Source organism: Ixodes scapularis, unplaced genomic scaffold (genome assembly GCF_016920785.2).
Source record: "Ixodes scapularis isolate PalLabHiFi unplaced genomic scaffold, ASM1692078v2 PGA_scaffold2__306_contigs__length_199485367, whole genome shotgun sequence".
NCBI lineage: Eukaryota > Metazoa > Arthropoda > Arachnida > Ixodida > Ixodidae > Ixodes > Ixodes scapularis.
In genome coordinates, this window is record NW_024609857.1 from 125,000,360 (window position 1) to 125,020,729 (window position 20,370).

At 46.8% G+C, this 20,370-nt stretch overlaps 1 protein-coding gene across 1 annotated transcript; it reads right to left on the reverse strand.

Moving 5' to 3' along the window:
* Positions 1-8,483: 8,483 nt before the first annotated feature.
* LOC121836597 lies at positions 8,484-10,554 on the reverse strand. The gene is made up of 2 exons (XM_042291536.1): positions 8,830-10,554; positions 8,484-8,672 (listed from the first exon to the last, which is right to left on the reverse strand). Exons 1-2 carry the CDS (start codon positions 10,552-10,554, stop codon positions 8,484-8,486), a joined length of 1,914 nt encoding a protein of 637 aa, XP_042147470.1.
* Positions 10,555-20,370: the final 9,816 nt, after the last annotated feature.

Sequence of the window (20,370 nt, forward strand, 5' to 3'; positions counted from 1 at the left end):
ATACCGAGGGCTGTTCTTTTTTCTTCCATCAATACATCGAGTTGTGAGTTTGCGCTTGTCTCTTCTCTCTTCCCTGTTCTCTGTACCTTTCTATTTGTGCGCAATTTTAACCATGTTCAATCATTACCAACTCGCTTAACTAACCACTTTACTAAAGGAAAGTTATGCGTAATACCTGAACGGGCATTCCTTTTTAATGCTACAAACGATGACTGTGTTCCGTTTTATATATCTTTAGGAGACTCTCAAGCCCTCGGCGCTCATGTCTGGCTGCACGGCATGCCGACCCCAGGAACCAAGAAGTTCGCTTCCATTTTGTTTCACTTGTGAAGCCAATCAAATGTGTTTTTTCCACACGCAAGCTTAAGCCCAAATGGCTAAAACTTTGTAACGCGCTTGTGAAAATTAGAAATTGTCAACGTTCCCTGCAAAAGTTCTGCGACACATTTTTTCATTAAATTGATATGTGTTATTTGTGTTGCAATATGGGAAAAAAAAAAGCTCGCGTGCTGGAGTTAACAACGTACGCGTCCCCCACGCGGAAGAACGAAGTGCGAATCCCGCGTGGCCCAAATCTTTGTTTTGTCCCCTTTTTAAAGTTTCAAGATATTCTCGGCTGTCAGCGAGTGTTCTGGTTCGGGAAAATCCTGAACGTACCACGTGTGTGAAAGCAGCGGTAACGCGCTGCTTCGAGTCAGTCACCTTTCCGTCGACAAAGCAGGATTCTGGATACGTTGTGCTTTAGTTTGTAGGCACAAGTTCGCCTTATTTATTCCCTTGGTACATGCAGCTGTCTTTCGCTTGGACGGACGTGCTGGTTTGGACTGGACTGGTTTGGCAATGCTGCGGCACGGTTCCGCTGTGCTCTTTCACTCCGTCCATTTGCTCGTTACGTCTACTTTTCCTCATACAAGGCGAAAAGTACCTTATGGCACGTCTCCAATGACGCGCCGCGGGAGCGGGAGAGGAGGGGATTGAGCGACCTCATAGCTCCTATACCGGGTTTGCTGTGTGGGTGGCAGAACTTACGCGACAATGTAAAACGGAGGCGCAGCGACGATGCCATTTGCCCAAAATCGTGAATACCCGGGAGCAAGGATTAGCTCTTCCAAAAACAACAGTACGCGGACCGTGGGAGTCGATCGAGGGAAGCTGTGGTCACTGCGTCCAAAACCGCACACGCCAGGGAGAACATACTGGCTCTCCGAAGACAACACTATGCGGACGGTTGCGACGTCGGAATTCCCGTCGTTCGCTAAGTCGGAACTCCTTCGCTACATTCTAACGCATTTCGCCCCAAATTAGCGCAGCGAACGTAGCGATTTTAGCACCATTGTTTTAGGTTCACATTCATCTACTTCATTTATCCGTGACATTCTGGTGGAGGTGCTGAGTAACGTTCACCCATCCTTAGAGCTTCGATCAAGAAGACAATCAACACCCTCGGCAAGGCCAATGAACGTGAGCGGATCAAGACGAGAATTACAACCTATAGCCTACGACAAAACCACGCCGGAGAACATAACACTACGAGCCTACGCCGACGATCCGACGACGATTTCACGAACCTGCGACGACGAACCTACGAGGACGAACATTTCACACTGAACTTAGGATGAAAAACCTACGACGGCAACTTACGACGATAATCTACCGCGGCAGCTTACGACGCCTACGACGACAATATTACGACGACGAACCTACGCGACGAACCTACGAGGAAGGCCTACGACGATGATTACGACAATGGCTTACGACAGCGAGCATAAGAACGACGGCCGACGACGGTGAACAACGACGGCTGGCGGCAGGGAACAACGACGACAATCAACGCTGACGGCAAGCAACAATTTATCAACTTCTCACGACAAGGTCGACCACACTGAAGTGCTGGGCGAGCTGTGACCAGTATCGTACGAAATCCATTACAAGTAGCGAAATAACTTGCATTCCCTTACATTTATCACTAATTTTGAAACAAATTAATTACATATTTCCTACAGGTATTGAAAAGATTTTTCTTACTGATGTACGTAACAGCTTCAATACGAAGAGCTACAGTTTAATTTACGAAAAAAGCGGGATATATAAAATTGCGCCCCCCCCCCCCCCCCCTAGAAAAAAAAAACAAACAGCTTGTTCAATTTGGTAAACCTGACCGCAGTCACGAACAGGCTTTCTTCACAACGCTAACTCTTTTGATTTTTTCGTTCTACTGCAGGTTCTTGCAAAAAAATGTCCCAAGTTCCAGTTGATTATCGCTCAAAAGAATATTGTCAGAGTACCGGCAAGCTGGTGTAGGGTCTCGATATCCGCCATTTTTTTCGATCGAATACGGCGACAGGAGTACAGCGAGTGCTTGCTTCTGTGGCTGTTCGAGAAGCTCGAGGCAGTAAGTGCGCAAGCGAAAATTAGCAACGACCCTCACGGTTATAGTAACTGATACAATCTGCAATGTCACAACAGAAAAGAACGCCTATTCTTTCGCTGGAATAACGATGAACCCTGAAATCCACCGAATGCTATCAGATAGGAAAAAAAAGTGCTGACCACAAGGTTTTAGTACAGTTCTCGTATTCGATTCAAGAACATGATGTCCTTTTTTTACTTCTGTTAGCGGAAAGATTTTTTGGTAGCGCCCTCCTATGGTTCCTTCTCGTGACGTCCTTACCTCGTAAACAACACGTTTTATGGTGTTTGTAGTTAGCATAATGAAAGCTTGAAAGCGTTGAGCTCTTAAAGCAATGCCAGCACCGTCAAAATTCAAATTTTTGCATTCCTCTTATTTCCGTCGATGAGAAATTCTTTGCTTACGTCAGAGTCAGCATTCGGCCAATCGTGGCAGGCCGACCACAGTGACGATTCCGATTGCGCACGTCGCCAATACTGCATTTTATTCGACCAAGGTCACGCTGCTTTTTAAATCTGCGAGCGTTTTAGGAGTCAACCCGGTATACACCTTTTACCCCTAGGTTGACAGTGCGGCGGAAGCTGCGTGCTCATCGAAACAGTCATAAGTCTTCATATATTACACCCCGTGATCACGTAACCGCCCACACCCACGCACAGAGGGAGAAGGGTCAGGGCCCTCATCGGCTACCTGAGAGATACGGAGCTGCTCCAGCTGCTCTAGAGGCCGTGTATCGTGCCCCAAACAACTTGACGGACCTTGTGGTGCCGGAATGGCACATGGCAGAGGTGACGACGGGATTCTCTGTACTTATCTCTACCCCTTGCCTCACCCTATATACTTTCACAGCGAAGCTGTTTATGGCTATGGTACCGTGGATTTTTCGTGTGCAGTGACAAAAAAATCTGCGCTCCCACCGCTGCACGCGCCGCACGCGCACATCCTCTCGTGTAAAAATTCGAAGTAAATAACCAAAATAAAGCCTTGACGAAAGCGCGTGAAAGATGCCATTTGTTTTAGGCTTTTGCTTCACAATAGTTACTGCTCCAGGCGCCGGCTCATGCCGCGCGTGGAACACCATTCCCTGCATTATCCTTGATGCTCGGGTAATTTAGAAATAGGTCTATTCAATAGATTAGTTATCAAAAGGCACCATCTTCAGGATCAGTAGAGTCTCAGGATGATAATAAAGGTTTCTCAAAGATTGGCCACTGTGCGACCCGCGTCTGCCATGTCTACGCTCGCACCGCCCTCTCCTCATCGTCCTTCCAAGCGCTTGCTTGACTAGTTTCCTTTCCTTTCGCTCTCCCGGGTGGCGGGCCCGTCGCGCGTGTCTACTGGAACCGTATATGTACAGCATAGAGTTATTAGAGAGTTTTAGAATAGGGGTCCCCAAAGCTTGGGGGCCCCAAAGAAATAGGGGCTCACGACTGCGCATGCGCAGAACCCAAAATCCGTTTGGGGCTTTGGGTTGGCGCTTGGGGCCGGGTTGCGTCGGCAAACATGGCGGCGCCCTTTCTGCTCGCTTCGGAGCAAATTCGTCATGGTCGCTGCAGTATTAGCCCATTTCAATGCCAATGATTTATGCAACCGCTTTCGCTTTGCTTGATCTCACTCAATTCACAAAGAATGAGCGGTGGGCTAACCCCATTTTAAAGACCGTCCCCGATTCTGGCCGTTTCTAAGCCTAAACATACGCGGTAACCGTTGACATGGCAACGTATTGCTACTCCGTGGCTCCGAGTAGATTTCGTTCGTGGCACGATATTTGCATCTTGAAAACAAGTATTTCAAGGCTTCAAAGTCGCTCCAGCTCAGATTTAAATAGTGCAGCTGCTCGCAGAGTATGCGCGCACGCGTTCGTCTCAGTCTCGGCATAGTTGAAGGCCAAAATCTTCGGCTGCATATGTTCAAAGCGCACACGAACGCCCAAAAAATTCGAGTACGAGCCATACCTAAAACAGCGCGCAAGCAAAGGAGAAGGAAAATAGAACACAAAAAAGAGCGCTGACTCCCAACTTATGTATTGTGAAAGAAAGAGAAAGAGGAAGCTTCAGACATGAAACCCGCGCGCACCCACAAGGTATAAAGAGACAGAATAAAAACATATAAATTACTAAGTTGCAATAGAAAAGGAGAAAACTGACATTATAAGGTCACGACGAAAAAAACGATGCGAAAAAATAAGAAAGAAAAACAACAACGTGGGCTTCATATTTAAAGCTTCCTCTTTCTCTTTCTTTCACAATACATAAGTTGGGAGTCAGCGCCCCTTCCTGTGTTTTGTTATCTTCCTCCTGTGCTTGTGCGCTGTTTTAGGTATGTCTTCTAAGTACCAGCTAGCTCAACTCTCTATGTTACTGCGAGAACAAGCGCCAGATTAGAGCGCTACGGATTGGATTGTTTCGGCTACACCCGAAGCGGGATGGCCGAACGAGTCGAGGCCGATCCAAGGCCAGAAGAAAATGGCGGAAGAGAATTCTCCCGCGCGCGTTCACTTCTTGATCGACGATGGCATTTATGTGCTACGCGAAGTGTACGCCACTACCCATTTCAGGATTCCAGGAGATGGACTTCAATTACCGAAAGGGTCTCCGAAGCAATCGGAAGAAATTACTCCACGCGGGCCATCCGCGACCGGGTCGACCTGCTGCTGGCACAGTTTAATACGAAGCACAGATTTCCCGGTGACTTTTCGTAACGTATAAAAAAACGGGTCTGTGTGAACGAGCCTTTTGCCATGGCGTAGCAATACGTCACCTTGTCAACAATTACGACGTATGTTTAGGCTTATTAACGGCCAGAATCGGGTACGATCTTTAAAATGGGGTAAGCCCACCGCTCATTCTTTGTGACTTGAGCGAGATTAAGCAAAGCGAAAGCCGGTTGCACTATTCATTGGCAATGAAATTGGCTAATACTGCAGCGACCATGACGAATTTGCACCGAAGCGAGCGGAAAGGGCGCCGCCATGTTTGCCGACACAACCCGGCCCCAAGCACTTGGGGGCCCCACGCTATTTCTCGAATTTCACGTTGGGGGCGCGAGCAAACCCAAAACCCCAAAAGGAGTTTGGGTTCTACGCATGCGCAGTGCTGAGCCCCTATTTCTTTGGGGTCTAAAGATTTGGGACACCCTCTTATAAAACTCTCTATAACTGTCGTGCTGCTTCAACAACAGGATGGGCAAAAAGCAAGCTACACCTATACCAGCGTCGTGCCTGTGACCGGGGAATGGCCCCGTCGAGTTCGCAGATAATTCCATTGGGGCATATGATAGCCTGGTATTTGAGGGCGTGCACTCTCTTGTGACTAGGGTGCCTTCATGTGCGCTTTGCTTAGGGTGGAGACATCTGGCCATTTTGTTCTCACGTTTACATTTATTTTTTGTTCAGAAGCGCGTGAAAGAGCGTGTCCCTGCACGCGTCTGTGGCGCTGACTGTGCTATGGCGACATTTTGTTTTCGTCGATTTCTTTGTGTTTTCCCCGTGAGCGCGTGCTGTCGGCATCGGGTACTACAAAAGGTGGCATCAGTCTAAACAGAAGGTCATTGAGGCACCCTACCTGTGACCAGAGAAGTAAATCTGATTCAGAGACGGTCGGCAGATGGGTCTTGCTGTGCCGTTCCAACTGGTGTTACCCTCCCTATTATTTGGACCGCAAGCCACAATAAAGTGTCGTTTCAGCGCAAATGTTTTGCATTTTCATAATTTTTCACTGTTAAGAAGTTCGTTCGTTGTCCACAATGGCGCTGCATGCGAAAAAGGCGAGCGTGCCGCGTTGCGTCGTGACAAACCCTATTCTATAAGCACGTTGCGTGAGGTGTCGTTGCGTTGGGTACCCCAAAGCGTTGGGTTCCCCAAAGCGTTGGGGCCCCCTATTCTAAAACTCTCTATTATAATGTACGCTAGAGGTTCAAGTGGCGCTAGTGTGCTGACGCAAATTGAAGCAGACAGCAACCAGTCGAAAATTGACTTCCGGTAATGCATTTCTATGGGAAAAAGTGAGTGCATTTTCTCTCTGCTCTCGATCACAAGAGCAAATATCCCGAATAATTCGTACGTACTAGGTAGCTTGGAACATTTCTCAGTCAGGCCGACGAAATAATTGGTCAGTTACGGTGTTTTTCTTTCAAATTCATCGCATTAAAAACGGTGTTAAAACGGCTTCGTACGTGTATTTATGTGCACTGTCGGACACTGTTAGCGCGAACACGACGTCGGCGCTTTTCAGCGTGGGGGATATACGTGCCAAACGAACGAAGAATATCTGGAAATTAAGAAAGACGGCAAGAACTACGCAGTAACACTGGATCAGTAACTACATGTGCATATACGATCAAAATAAATTGAAGGCCACGTAATCTATTTCTTGTATTGTATTGTATTGTATTGTATTGTATTTTTATTGCACTTTTATTGTACAGTGCCGCCTGGTGTGCAGGTATTCAGGGAAAGGCAGTGTGCCCATACACGTTTAGTGCCCCTGACACCGACCGGGCGGCGCTATAAATTGAGACTAAAAAAAAAAAAAAAAAAAAGGAGGGGGGGGGGGGCAACGAGCATAAGTATCGGTCAGGAACAGACAAAAGGGTCCAGGCACACATACTGTACAGTAGCTAAAGAGGACATATATGTACACACACGCACTATATGGGGGACGCGATTGCTCTGCACAGCTCCCGAATGTCATCACGGTGGTCGGGGAAAGTTTCTGTCATCTTTGAGGGGAGTGACCTCCAGAGAGTTGCAGCACGTATGAGCCACGACTTGCTGTGGCGCAGGGTCCGCGATAGAGGGGGCTGCAGCCTGCCGGTGCGTTTGTTGAGGCGCAGTGGAAAGGGGACTTCAGGCGGACCAGTGCCCATAAAGAGGCAGAGCAACCTGATTGTTGCCACATCCCTACGGTGTTGTAGGCTCTGCCACTTGGCGTGCTGTAGGAGTCTTGCTGTGGGGAGGTCCCTCGAGGCCGTGTGGCACGATGATGGGAACACACGTCTGTAGAGCGTGAGGGCTGCTCTCCGCTGGATACCCTCAAGGGAGCTCTTCAGGGCAGTTGAGGGGGGATCCCATATAGCTGAACAAAACTCGAGTTGAGGGAGCACCAGAGCCGTGTATAGATCTCTGAGTGATGCCGCCGGCATGCCGCGGGTTATGTGAGTAATGAATCCCAATGTGCGCCTTGCACGGGAGGTGGTCTCGTGCACGTGTCTACTGAAATTTAGGTGCTGATCGAATGTAATTCCGAGAATTTTGCTGTTGCTGCGTTGGGTAGGGGGATGTCACCAAGTGTAAGACTGCAAGTAAGTGATCTGCTATATGAGGACACGCTGATCGTCATGCTTTGGCTTTTTTGGGGGTTTATCGGCAGCTTGTGGACCGTAGACCAGTGTAGACAGGCGTCGAGGTCACTTTGTAGGGAGGTAAATGCGTCAGGTGAGTTCAGGGGCTGTATGAGCGTGAGGTCATCGGCATATAATATGGCTTTGGATTGCATCCCATCAGTGATGTCATTCACATAAATGGAGAACAGCGTTGGTCCCAATACGCTGCCCTGAGGAACGCCGGCAAGCACTGTGCAGGGCGGCGAGAGGTGGCCATGGAAGGCCACTCGTTGGGTCCGGCCACTGACGAAGTTCATCAGCCAGTTGGCCAGGGTGCCCTCAATGCCAACCTTCTCCATCTTTTGGGGAAGAAGCGCATGGTCAATCCGGTCGAATGCTTTGGAGAAGTCCAACTGGACTAACTTGCAGGGAGTTCGCTGATCAAGATACGTGCTGAGTGTATGGACAGCCACGGCCAGGGCGGTCTCGCAGCTTTGTCTTCGTCGGAAGCCATGCTGTGCAGGGCTGAACAGTCCATTGTCCTCCATGTGGTCCAAGATTTTCTTATTGATTATTCTTTCGAGCGTGCGGCACACTATTGAGGTTGATGCGATGGGGCGATAGGAGTCCGTGGTGTCCGTGTCAAGTCCACCTCCCTTGTGAACAGGTGTTATAATGGACCTCTTCCAGGCCGACGGAACAGTGCCGGAATCCAGGAGTCGCTGGAACATCATGGTCAGGATAGGCTTGATTACAGGGGCAGAGAGCTTGAAAAATGCAGGATGCACTTGGTCTGGCCCAGGGTTCTGGGCTGTGCGGATGGAGGACACTGAGTCATGTACATCCTGTTCTGTGATTGATAGTGACGAGAGAATGGGCTGAGGGGATGATGCAGGGCTGTCGATGATTGAGGTTGGTGCTGGTGGTGGTCTTGAGGGGACTGGGGACAGGGACGGGGTAGGTGGTTCAGAGGGTGACCAAATGGATGAGAAGTGTTCGCTAAATAGGGTAGCTATTGTGGAGGGGTCGGATACCAATCTATGGTTGTGCTTGAGGGATGGGTGACTGGGAGAGGAGGATTTCCGTTGGGAGCGTACATAGGCCCAGAATAACTTGGGCTCTTTGGCTGCTCGGGCTGCGATACTCGTGACATAATCCTGATGCGATATGTGCACGAGCCTCTTTACTTCCCTCTGCAATTTCTTGGCTTCAGTGTAGCTGGACTGGCAGTGTCGTTCCCGTGCTCTGTTGAAGAGTTGGCGCTTTCTTTGTGCGATCTTTACGATGTCGTTGGATATCCATGGCGGCCTTCTCCTCTTGGAGGCATGAAAATGAGGGACAGTTTCGGCTTGAATAGCGGCCATAAAGTCGAGCCAGAGCTCGTACATGTCGTTTGGAGAGGGTTCAGTCAGCACCATTGACCATGGGGCAAGGTGGAGGAGCTTGCAGAGGTGGGTAAAGCCTGTCTGCGCATAGCGGTGTACCATACGGGCAAAGCGACCCTGGCGGGGAAATGAGGTGTAACTATGGATATGTATGGCCTTGTGATCACATCCAAGTAAACTGTCCTGGGCGTAGCAGTCTGATACGAGAGTGGGATTTGTGGTGAAACACAGGTCGAGTTGGGACTCCTTTCCTGCTGGCGACCGGTATGTGGGGTCGTTGCACAGCTGGACAAATCCAGCAGGTTCCATCATGTCGAGGAGCTGCTGGGACGCTGGGGTGGACGGGATGGGGGACGAGAGATCACTCCAATCGATGTGCACGTTAAAGTCTCCAAGCAGGTAGATGCTTGTGTACGATGAGCGCTGTTCCACAAGTCTGTCGATGGAAATTTGGAGGCTTTCGAATACCAGTGTTTGTTCGTGAGGGGGAATGTAAATACAGGCTAGGAGAAATTTGCTCCGGGAGTTCCGAAATTCTACGAAGATGGCCTCCAATGTATCCTGTTCGAGGTCGTATCGGCGGCGGCAAGCAAGGTGGGATGGGGCGAGCACCATGACCCCACCCCCGCGGGACGTCGAGCGATCTTTCCGGAACACCTGGTACCGGGTGGTGTCGACGATCTGGCCGTCGCATGTCGCCGAGTCCAGCCATGTTTCGGCGAGGGTAAACACAGTGTCGTCTGTTGATTGAAGTAAAGTGTTTAACTCTTTTATCTTGTTTCTCACTGATCTTACGTTGGAGTACCAAATTTTCAATTGCTTTGCATTCCTTCTCGTTGACGCAGTCGGGACGGTCGGGCTGGGTCTGTCTCCGGCTGTGGTAGGTGATGCGATCGCCGTTAGTGCAGGCTGCTTCGGCGCTTCGAACAGGCTGTCGTCAAACGATGGCAGCTGGCACACGCCGCAGTACCATGGTTCTGTGCAGTTCGACAGACGCCGATAGGTAGGCAGTGAGAGCTGCTCACATTTCCTGTGGACCCAGATGTTGCACCCGTCGCATTGTAATGCCGCCACGCTGTCGTAGAGCGGCCTGCAGCAGCGAGGGCAAGTAGGACACGGTCCGGGGTTGAGCGGTACATCGCCAGCACAGAGCAGAATCAAGCACACATGAGGTTGAAGGACGGAGGTCGGGCGGCAGTACGTCCGGCTCTTCGCCGGTGACGGGTTCGGGCCGAAGCGGGTAGGCTTAGCGAATCCGCGAGTGAGTGCCGCCGCTGTGCTCCACTCCAGACGATCGAAATATGCTTGACGATGGTCATGTTGCGTCGCGAGGTGTTTGCGTGGAAAGAGCGCCGCAGGCGAAGAGTACCGAAGCGTTGAGAGCGCAAACCAAAGCATAAACAAGCGCACACATTTCAAACCGTGACCGTTCGTCATGGCGCTTTGGTTGTGTCGAATAAGTAAGTACCGCTTTATTCTTTCTGCTCTGAGCGAAGCTGGTTGTTCTACGTTCAAAATATCACTCGCACGCTCGAAATCTTTCAGAACAAGTGCCCCATAAAAGCTGCCCGGCAGAGAAAACAATACGAAGAGGCAGCTTTTATATCCCATGGACTTTATTTTCTACGTTTTGAATGTTTTTATCCGCTCATGCACGACGGGGTCATTTTGATATGGTGACAGGACTGGCATATTATCAATATATAAGCGTCACCGGAATGCTGGCGAGCCTTGAACACACTCTACATTGCTTTCGATTGTAATTTTGCTTCGAATCGTCGCTTGTTTTTACACACCTGCTGCGGAACACACATTGGGACTGAAATGTAGCGAAGTTAAACATCGGTCACTGATGAAGAAAAATGCGCTAACTAAAGCAATTACACTTTTACAGTGTTAATCAAGGTACATACTATTCGGTACGACCCAAATAACCAAAGTGTTCCGTGTTATTTTTCGGCGAAGAGGCAAAATGCACGCGCGTTTTCCCATATGAATGCACAGGAGCACCGCAAAAGTAGACTGGTTGCTGTCTGCTTCAATTTGCGTCACGGAAGTGGCATAGACACTAACGCCAGTTGAACCTCTGGCGTACATTATAATAACTCTACGATGTACAGGGTGATACAAGGAGACGTCAGGCTCTTCAAATCGACTGGAAAATTCGGTTTCTTAACCTATCGCGCTACGACTTTGTGCAGCGTTGCACACAGATGGTGCTTTTTTTTTTTTGTAAAATTTGCAAAGAGCGAACTTACCTGAGGAAAAAGTAAAGAAAGAAAAAGGCTTAGCTCCTATGGAGACGCAGCGACACCACCGCTCTGCAAACAACACGGCGCCGTTTCGCACGGAGACAAGAGATGGCGCAACAAACGCCGCCAACGAACGAGCATACGGCGCCGAGAGCCGGCGAATTTAGCAGACGGTCCTTTGGACTCAAAAGCGGCGCGCGTTCCGCAGGTGGCGACAGTCGCAGAAACAAAAAAGGCACTGTAACAACAAGGAACTGCAGTGTGCAGTTCCTTGGCTGCAAAAGGGAAGGCTCTCGGCGTCGTCTGCTCGTTCGTTGGCGGCAGTTGGCGTCGCGACCGCTTGCGCCATCTCGTGTCTACCGTTGCGAAACGGCGCCGTGTTGTTTGCAGACTGGTGGCGTCGCTGCGTTTCCATAGGAGCTAAGCCTTTTTCTTTCTTTACTTTGTCCTCAGGTAAATTCGCTATTTGCAAATTTTACAAAAAAAAAAAAATGCTCCATCTGTGGGCAACGCTGCACAAAGTCCTAGCGCGATAGGTTAAGAAACCGAATTTTCCGGTCGATTTAAAGAGCCTGACGTCTCCTTGTATCACCCTGTAGAACATCTATAGGGGTGAAGATTTGGGCAGACATTAACGAGTAGTGAATTTCAAGATTCGGTCATTACTAACACCGGGAAACGACGAAATTTTTGTATTTTTATGGCCAGGCTATCAAGTAGAGGACATATTGAGCTGAACTCATACATGGGAACGGACGCGTCATCATAACTCTACTGTGCCCTTCATGCCTAATGCGGTTTCAGGAGGCCGTAGAGAAGAAAATATAAATTATTTCCTAATACAGCAGATTGTGCCAATAAATATATTTGTCAAAAATGCATTACAATGCTATAAAGCCGGGATAAATATAAGACTATTGATATATCGTTTGTTACTCAGACTGCTATTCAAGTCTTCTAGCCGGATAACGAACACTTTTAAGATGCGTTGAAGGTTGGCAGACTCTTCCTCTGCTTAGAAACTAATTACAAATAGTATAAAATGATAAGACTTAAAATGTGACGCCGTGTTCGTCGTCAATACAACCTTGATCACTGATATAGTGTATATGCGTGACATCCAAAGATAAAATTAAATTTCCGACAGATATCCGCCTAGATAGAAAATATTAAACGTTGAAGACTGAAGAAGCTTTAAACAACTTTTAATAAGCCGAAATTCTGCCATTTCAGGGCCAACTCGGCCCCTTGATCACAAGTGACTTTGGAGATCCGTGTGGAACGGCGTGTTTAACCGATTGACGATATAGTTTTTGTTTTTTCCCGAGGAGATGTTTTCCGGTGTCTGGTTTTGTTTACAAAGGAATAAAAGAAGGGGCCAATGCAAGTGTTTCTTTTTTTATTATCTAAAGGGTGAACGTACAGTGTTTGCACGTTGTTTAGGTTTAGCAGAATCAAATTAGAAATATTGGAAGCAAAAAGTTGTCGCCTTTCTTGTATTTGGTTTCATTTTGGCGCCTCTGCTTCGTAACATTCCAGTGGCTTCAGGTTCCTAACCGGAGCTACTTTAGAGTTTTTCTCAACTCTCGCTTCTCCACGCACACTAAGTCTTGTAAGGTAGGCTTTTGTAAACTTACTGATATTCGTTTCTTTTCTTTCTTATTTTTTTAGAAAGTGAAAGATTGAATAAACTATGAGGAAGTACATTCCTTTATATAAAATATCTGGTAACGCAAATTCACAGAGCCTTTAATGTGACCAAAAGAGTTTAACGAGGTGTACATTACTCTCGATGTTCTTAAAAAAACTTACAGAATTCCGTTCCTTTTCCTTCGCGTCGAAGTATGAGCTATATACGTGTTGTGACAGCATGAGGGGCGTGCCACGTGCGTGTCGCGGCGTGTGGGAACCACTCAAGCGTCAAAGCTCCTTGTATAACTGCAGATCGACAGAACTTAACCTTGGATGGTGAGAAACCATCTGCAGTATTTCCTAAATAAGACTGGACGTGCTGATGACTTCGTTCAGACAGTTTCCCCTGAAGCCTGCAATTATTCTTCCGAAAAGTGATGCAGCACTTCTGACTGCGACGCATAAAAAAAGAAAGCAGAACTCTCTTCTATTTGTCTATAACATTCGGTAGGCGACTTGTGGGCAGAAATTGAAAATGGGAATGTTCCTTCAATTCTATGGTACAGCGACTTTCTAACCCTTAAAAGTAAACTTTTAATATATTTGAGCGTCGCTTTATGGTCACAATAATAGTTCTTGTGAGCTTGCGTTACTAAATATTTACGTAATTGTATGTACAGTGCTCTTCACACTTATCGCCGCCACTCGGTTACCGAAATATTGATATATTGCCGGCTAATCAAAGCAAAATTGGTCACTGCAGCAGCTTAAATGTCTTCGCAGTGCTAGGTTCTGGTCAAAAGGACATCATATAGATGGAATTGTACGAAAAGTGACCAAACTTGACCATCTCATAACGGCGTTAAGTATGGGAAACACTGTCCCCCGCCATCTAAGCGAGTGTTTCTTTAAAAACAAAAAGAATAAATAGAGAAAGGGCTAAACGAGCCAGATTCTTAGTATGCTCAGCGAGCGTGGCCAAGCGGCAGTTAGAAAAGGGCGAACGTTTGCGCTAGGCCTCTCAGCGTATCAGTAATATTGTTTTTAGAGCGTAGCTCTTAGGCGTCCGTTTCCGGCTTGAGCGGCGTCGGCGTCGCCGTCACTGTCGCCGTCGCCGTCGGCTTAACCGCGCGGTGCATAATGGGTGAATTTTCCCGAAGGAACCCGAGGTCCTCCAGAATGACGTCGGGTTCCTTCGGAAGGACCTCGGAAGAACGTCGGGTTCCTTCGGGAGGACCTCGGGTTCCTTCGGGAGGGCCTCGGGTTCCTTCGGGAGGACCTCGGGAGGACCTCGGGTTCCCTCGGGAGGACCTCGGGTTCCTTCGGGAGGACTTCGGGAGAACCTCGGGAGGACCTCGGGTACCTACGGTGACCTCGGGGAGGGGGGTCACGTGACCCCCCCTGAGGTCACGAGACCCCCCTGACCTTCCTCTTTCCCCGAGGTAACGTTACCCCTCCACCCCCCCCCCCCCCCCCCCCCCCCGAGAGCACGTGACCCTCAGTACCCTTCCCTTTTCCTCCTCAAGAGCTGCGCTCTAATTCGGCGCTGCAGGGAGTTGTAGACGTCTTTCATTTTTGTCCCTAATACCACAGTATCCCAGAAAAGACTATCAATACGTTATAATTATAAACACGTGATTTTCCGTAGGTAATTTAAGAAGTGGTTTCTTTTTTAATTACGATTTTTTTAAGCAAACATGCTGAACGTTTGTATGAAATAATTAATATATTTTACATAACATGCCTAACTATTCCATAGATTGAACCCAACCAAAACCAGGAGTAAGCGTCCGTATGTGATAAACAATCTGACAGAAACACATCACTACGACCTTACTCTGCATCTTAATATATAACTTCCAAAATATTGTATTCTCTAATTTACGCATTTGAGGTCCAAACCATATATGGCATCTTATTTTATTGGATCTTCCTCTTCATTTGGAGGGCGCTTCATACAAAAAATGAAGCCATCTAAAAATGACTTTTATTACAGAAAATTGATGTTTAGTTTTGAATTTAAGGTTTTTTTTATATTCAAAGGCGTTTTTTGATAATGTAACATTTGTTTCTATAACTATGCTGTATTTGTTTAATAGATATTTGTTTAAGTAAATTTTACATATTAATTATGACATAAAATTTAGTGTTATAACAGTTATCACCCAAACCTGGAAAATTATTGTCAAAGGCCAGGCACTGTACTTTTTTTTTAAATTTACAACAGTTTTTTTTTTAATTCACATCTTCCGCTTTTATTGTATAGGGTCCGATCGAGAAAAGTGAACCCTACTTTTCGGCCCGCGTAAAATAACTACGCATCGCGGAACGCTCAAACTCCGCCAGAATGTAACCCTAGCGGTCACAGCCAGATGCCAAAGTTTCAGCCCGATCCGATAACTTAATCAAAAGTTATAAGTGATTTTCTCAAAATTTAAAAGGGAAAATGACAGCCGACGGAGTTTTCGAACACATGGGGCTCTATGACACCAGAAACCGAAAACGGGCAAAAATGGGCTCCATTTCCCCATTGAAAATTTCAGAAAATAACTTATAACTTTCGATTAAGTTATCGGATCGGGCTGAAACTTTGGCATCTTGCTTGGACCGCTAGGGTTACATTCTGGCGGAGTTTGAGCGTTCTGCAATGCGTAGTTTTTTTACGCGGGCCGAAAAGTAGGGTTTACTTTTCTCGATCTGACCCTGTAGTTTAAAAACTCGTAAAAAGTTTCTTTGTTGTCCAGAAGGTATGTAAGTCTGGCGAAGCTCCCGAATACGCGAACCCTGACAATCGCCCAAATCCGAAAATTCGCCTTTGGTCCTTAGGAGTGAAAGCTCGAAAACTAAACATATAAAACAATTTTTTTTTTCTGTTTTAATTTGAAAATTTTTCACAGCATAATTTTTTTTTTTTTTTTAAGCGTTTCTGAGGCATGATTTTGTTTCCAGCACAATTTGAAACGAAATCGCCCTCGTAGTGTAAGACGCCCCCACGTGTAGATTTGTCTTCCTTTCCAACTTTTTGTATACCCATTAAAATATACCTTCCTTATTGGTTCACCAGCGATATGCATGATTTACAGCTGAGGCAAAGCAATAGCGCAAAGATTTAGGGCATTCAAAGGCAAGTATGCATTCATATTGCCTAAGTTTTCTTTCTGATAAAATCGACTAAAGGGCGGTCTAAACCGACACGTATTTTGTATTCGTGTGCCAGAACGCGTATAGATGCCCGCTTATGGTTCTGACGTCACGGCTACTTTTTTTTTACGTGTTTCGGTTTAACTGTTTGAAGCTAAAAAATATTTCTTCTACGGGTGTATTGAGACGTAGTCGTCCGGATTGTGACGTAGGCACCCGTATTCTGGGCCTGGCCAATCACGGAGCGCGCTCTGTTCCCGCCACTAATCACGTGCGCTTCGCGTGCTTGATGAACGAACGCTGTCTCGGACGCCGGCAACGCCGGTATCGCCGAGCGCGGGGTTGGCAGGGTGTACTACCGCCGGCTTCTCGCAGTGATATCTCTGCTCCGTGTCACGTCTCTCCCGTCGCAACTTTATGTGAGTATCCGCTTTTGTGCGCGATAGATTCGATGTGATGACGTGAGAATTCGCCTGTTGTTCCGCCGACAACTCGTGGCGGTGTGAGCTTCCCTCGCAATGATTTTTGAGATGGGGCGTGGACATGCAGTGCTTACCACACTCTCGAGTGACACCACCACCTAACCACCTCACCGGATTTCCTCTGACGTTATTAAATGAATGGTGCCCACTGACACCGAGCCCCCAAAGAAGTATTTATTGCTTTCTGAAACAGGTTGTTCATGCCAGGTCTCGTTGTTTGCGATCGACCGCGTGGTAAAACAGGTAAGCGATGACTGCCTCGTCCCACCATTGTCGCACATTGATGCTTCGTGGGACAAAGTTACAAGGCTAGGGATAGCGTTCCGTTTCGACAAAACAATAACCACCCCTTGCATTTTGTCCAGACGGAATGTTAACCACCACTAAAGTTCCGTCCAGACAGAGCGTTAATCATTAGTAGAGTTCCGTCCAGACGGAAGGTTAACCGTTACTAGAGTTCCATCCAGACGACACGTTAACCAGCACTAGTACTAGACTTTCGTCCAGAGTCCAGCCCACGAAGGCCGTGTACGAAAACGTACTCGATACTACGCTTGGGCAAAGATACTTTATACTTGCATTCTAAAACCTACACGTGTCCATCGTTGCTTCATCTCTTCACACATGGTGTGACACGCCCAAGTACATAGGATCAAGTCAAGTAATTAATAACAAAGTTTATGGTGGGAGAAAAAAACGACGGAGAAGAAGGCGTGATTCAAATCCAGTAAATATTACTAATGACTCTATCCAATACCATCTACCAGACCTACCGATGAACTAGACTGATTATGGCTTATATCAACGGCCTCGAGAGACAAAACTCGAAACTGCGGGAAAAAAAAGCAGACTAAAAGTGAAGCCTGTTCGTTCTTGCGAGACGCGTTAATTGTTGTTGTTTTTTATGATGCCTGAAGCTGGCTTCTAGAGTACGAAAAAACAATGAAAGGTAAGGCGGGCTGGAAGTTGAACTTAAGGGGAGGCACACAGTTAAAGGGTCTACTTTTTAAGTACTGGTGCTATTTTAATGAAGTTCGCAGGGCGTACTAGGCATGCAGACTTGGGAGGCCACACGAACTTTCATCTGAAAAGGTCAATTGTGTGCCAAGTTATAGCCTTGTATGTCAAACATATTATAGTAGTGCCGAGAGAAAAAAAAAAACTATCGCTACAAAACAGTGCCAAAATGTCACAATATGTTTCCTTGTATATAAGGACGAGTGACTAGACTAATCGGTAGTGAGTTTCAAATTATTTTTAGCGCCATATTTAGCGTTAAAGTGAATTTAAAAAAAGGGGTTAATTTCATTCATTTTTTTTTTTACTGTTACAAAAGTCTACATTTTCTCATTAAATAAATAACGATATTGAAAAAGTAAGCACATAATCGAGCTCTCTAGTAAAGTTCACTCCAGAAAAACCGCACAGCGGTTACGAAGGTATGTACTTCAGTTATCGAACGATAGTTTTTGAGCGATTAAAAAATGGTCAAAACATGAAGCTGAGGAAAACGAGTTTAAAAATCCCTATTATGTTCCACTTTAGATGGCACTTGCCACTTGACCTAGAATGCTCTAGCCACGTACGACAGTCTCTCCTATGCATTGACCTTCTGTGCTTCGGCCACAGCTTCCATCTTTTGTCTCTTGCGCGATGCCTCCGAGGACTCGAGTGCCTTCACTTGGGCCTTTGCAACCTTGGTCCGAGTGACCTTCACGGCCTTTGATGTCTGGTGGCTCCCTGGCTCAGTCCCCATCTCCAAAAGAACTTTCTCAAAGCCTAAAGAAACTTTCTCAAAGCCTCGCAGTCTTCAACCTGGGTCCAGGTTGAAGACTGCGAGAACCACGGCACACTCGACAGTACTTAGAGACGCGACATTTGGGCACCACTTCAAAATCAAGGCGTTGAAAGAATCACTCGCGTTCTGGATTTTCATCTGGGAACACTTTTCAAGCAAATCCCTCCGTGCTAAGCAGTTGTACAAGGGGACTAGCCCCTTCGCTATCTCTTTGGAGAAGGCTGGCTTATGTGGCCGAGATGCTGGTGATTCTCCCGCTTCCTCGAGAGCCTTGCTTCGGTTAAAGTGGCTCCAGGAGTCCATTCCAGTGCAACAAGCGATATATATTGGCTTCTCGTCGGTGGGGTATGAATGCAGGGGACTGGCATACACGCCACGCTGCACGGAGTATGGGGTCACGTGGTAGGTTTGAGCGAATCAGAGTTCCTTCTTCACCAGTGTGGCCGATGAGAGAGTGCGCAGTGTTGTTTTCTATCGGGTTTCAGGTTTGGTGAGCCCAATGTCTCGCAAAGAGCTCTATACTGAAAGAAGGAAGGTTAGGCACTCTTTCCAATGAGGGGTGCCTGTCTGTGCTAGGTTTAATAAACGCGGAGCGAGTGCGCTTCGAGAATGGCAAATTCGTGCGACCGCGAGCGTTTATACGAAGCGCGCTCGGCCCTCGGTGCATAAAAATAATTGATTTTGGAATAAATACTTTACCTACAAGAATAAAACTTTTTGACAGCATTCTTGAGGAGTTATAAAAGATGATAGGACTATTTTTCAAAAAGATTGCTTTTTTAAAAAAGCAATCTTTTAAAAAAGCAACCCCCTTAATAAGAAAAAATATAATACGGGGGTCCCGTTTTCAACACCAAAAGCCCATGACTCGGCTAAAAGTAAACGTTTCAGTTGAGTTATGCTTATTATTCGGTTATGCAACATTATCAATCTATCATAAAATCAACGAAATCGTACGATTGGGAACCTATAAAACATAATCATGAAGGTGAAGCCAATCATGTAGTGTCAGTATTACATCTTTGTATTAGCGAAGTTTATAAACTTTGTTCCCTGGGTTTTCTTGGCAAAAAACAACATAAAAAAGCATACTTAGTACACTTTAAAAAAAAGGGTATCACCATTCACCCTTTTGTCCCATATAATACACTCCAATACTTCCTTTCGACGTACAACGCTATATGCACGTCAAAGACCCCAGGCTAGCGGTTGTACTGCACTGGCTAAATTGCTCATCTACAGCTGGGAGACTCGTCGCCCCTGTGAGGCAGACCAAGTTCTAAACTGTATAAACATACCAAACAACCCAATTTTTTTAAGCTTTCTAGAAGGAAATGGCATTATTACAGAAAGTATTAAAGCTACTATCACATTTTTTTATCATTTTTTGCACCGAGAGTGAAATTAAAACTTGCCTACTACTTTAGTTTCGAGTAACATACCAATATTCCCCCAAGTCAAATGTACTTGGTCCTAATTACAAACCTGCTATTGTCTGTTTCCACTGCTGATGGTTGTAGTGTTCCATCATTCGTGCATGAACTTCCAACAACTCGGTGAAGGCATAAGACCCAAAATAGTTTGTTGCGAGTGATGCACCCCTCCCGCAGCAGCGGTGTAAAGTAAGGCAGTACCAGGACTGCAAGTTCATTCCAGGTCGGTCTTGTCCTCCTAATTGGGACATTTGCAAATCCAACAGATAATGATTGAACAAGAGCTTGGGTCTACCGACCCCTGTAGCTCCTTCAACAAATGTGTCGGCTGCTGGACTTGCAGAAGTCCCAATGGTCATGATACATTTTAGTGAGAGCTCTTTTGGCAAGAGCTTTTTAGAAGGGCCAAGAATGATTCTTGCTACTGCAGAACACATGCTGCTGAATCATTTTGCGGTGCTAGCAAACCAAACTGCTGATTGTTCCGTGCCCACTGTTCATACAGTCACAAATGC

Excerpts from the sequence above, each read along its gene's own strand:
- LOC121836597 (XM_042291536.1), bottom strand. The coding sequence starts at position 10,554 with ATGACGAACGGTCACGGTTTGAAATGTGTGCGCTTGTTTATGCTTTGG. Across the intron at positions 8,673-8,829 it reads CCAAGTTATTCTGGGCCTAT|TCCCCTCAAGACCACCACCA; the intron begins GTACGCTCCCAA and ends CCCTGTCCCCAG.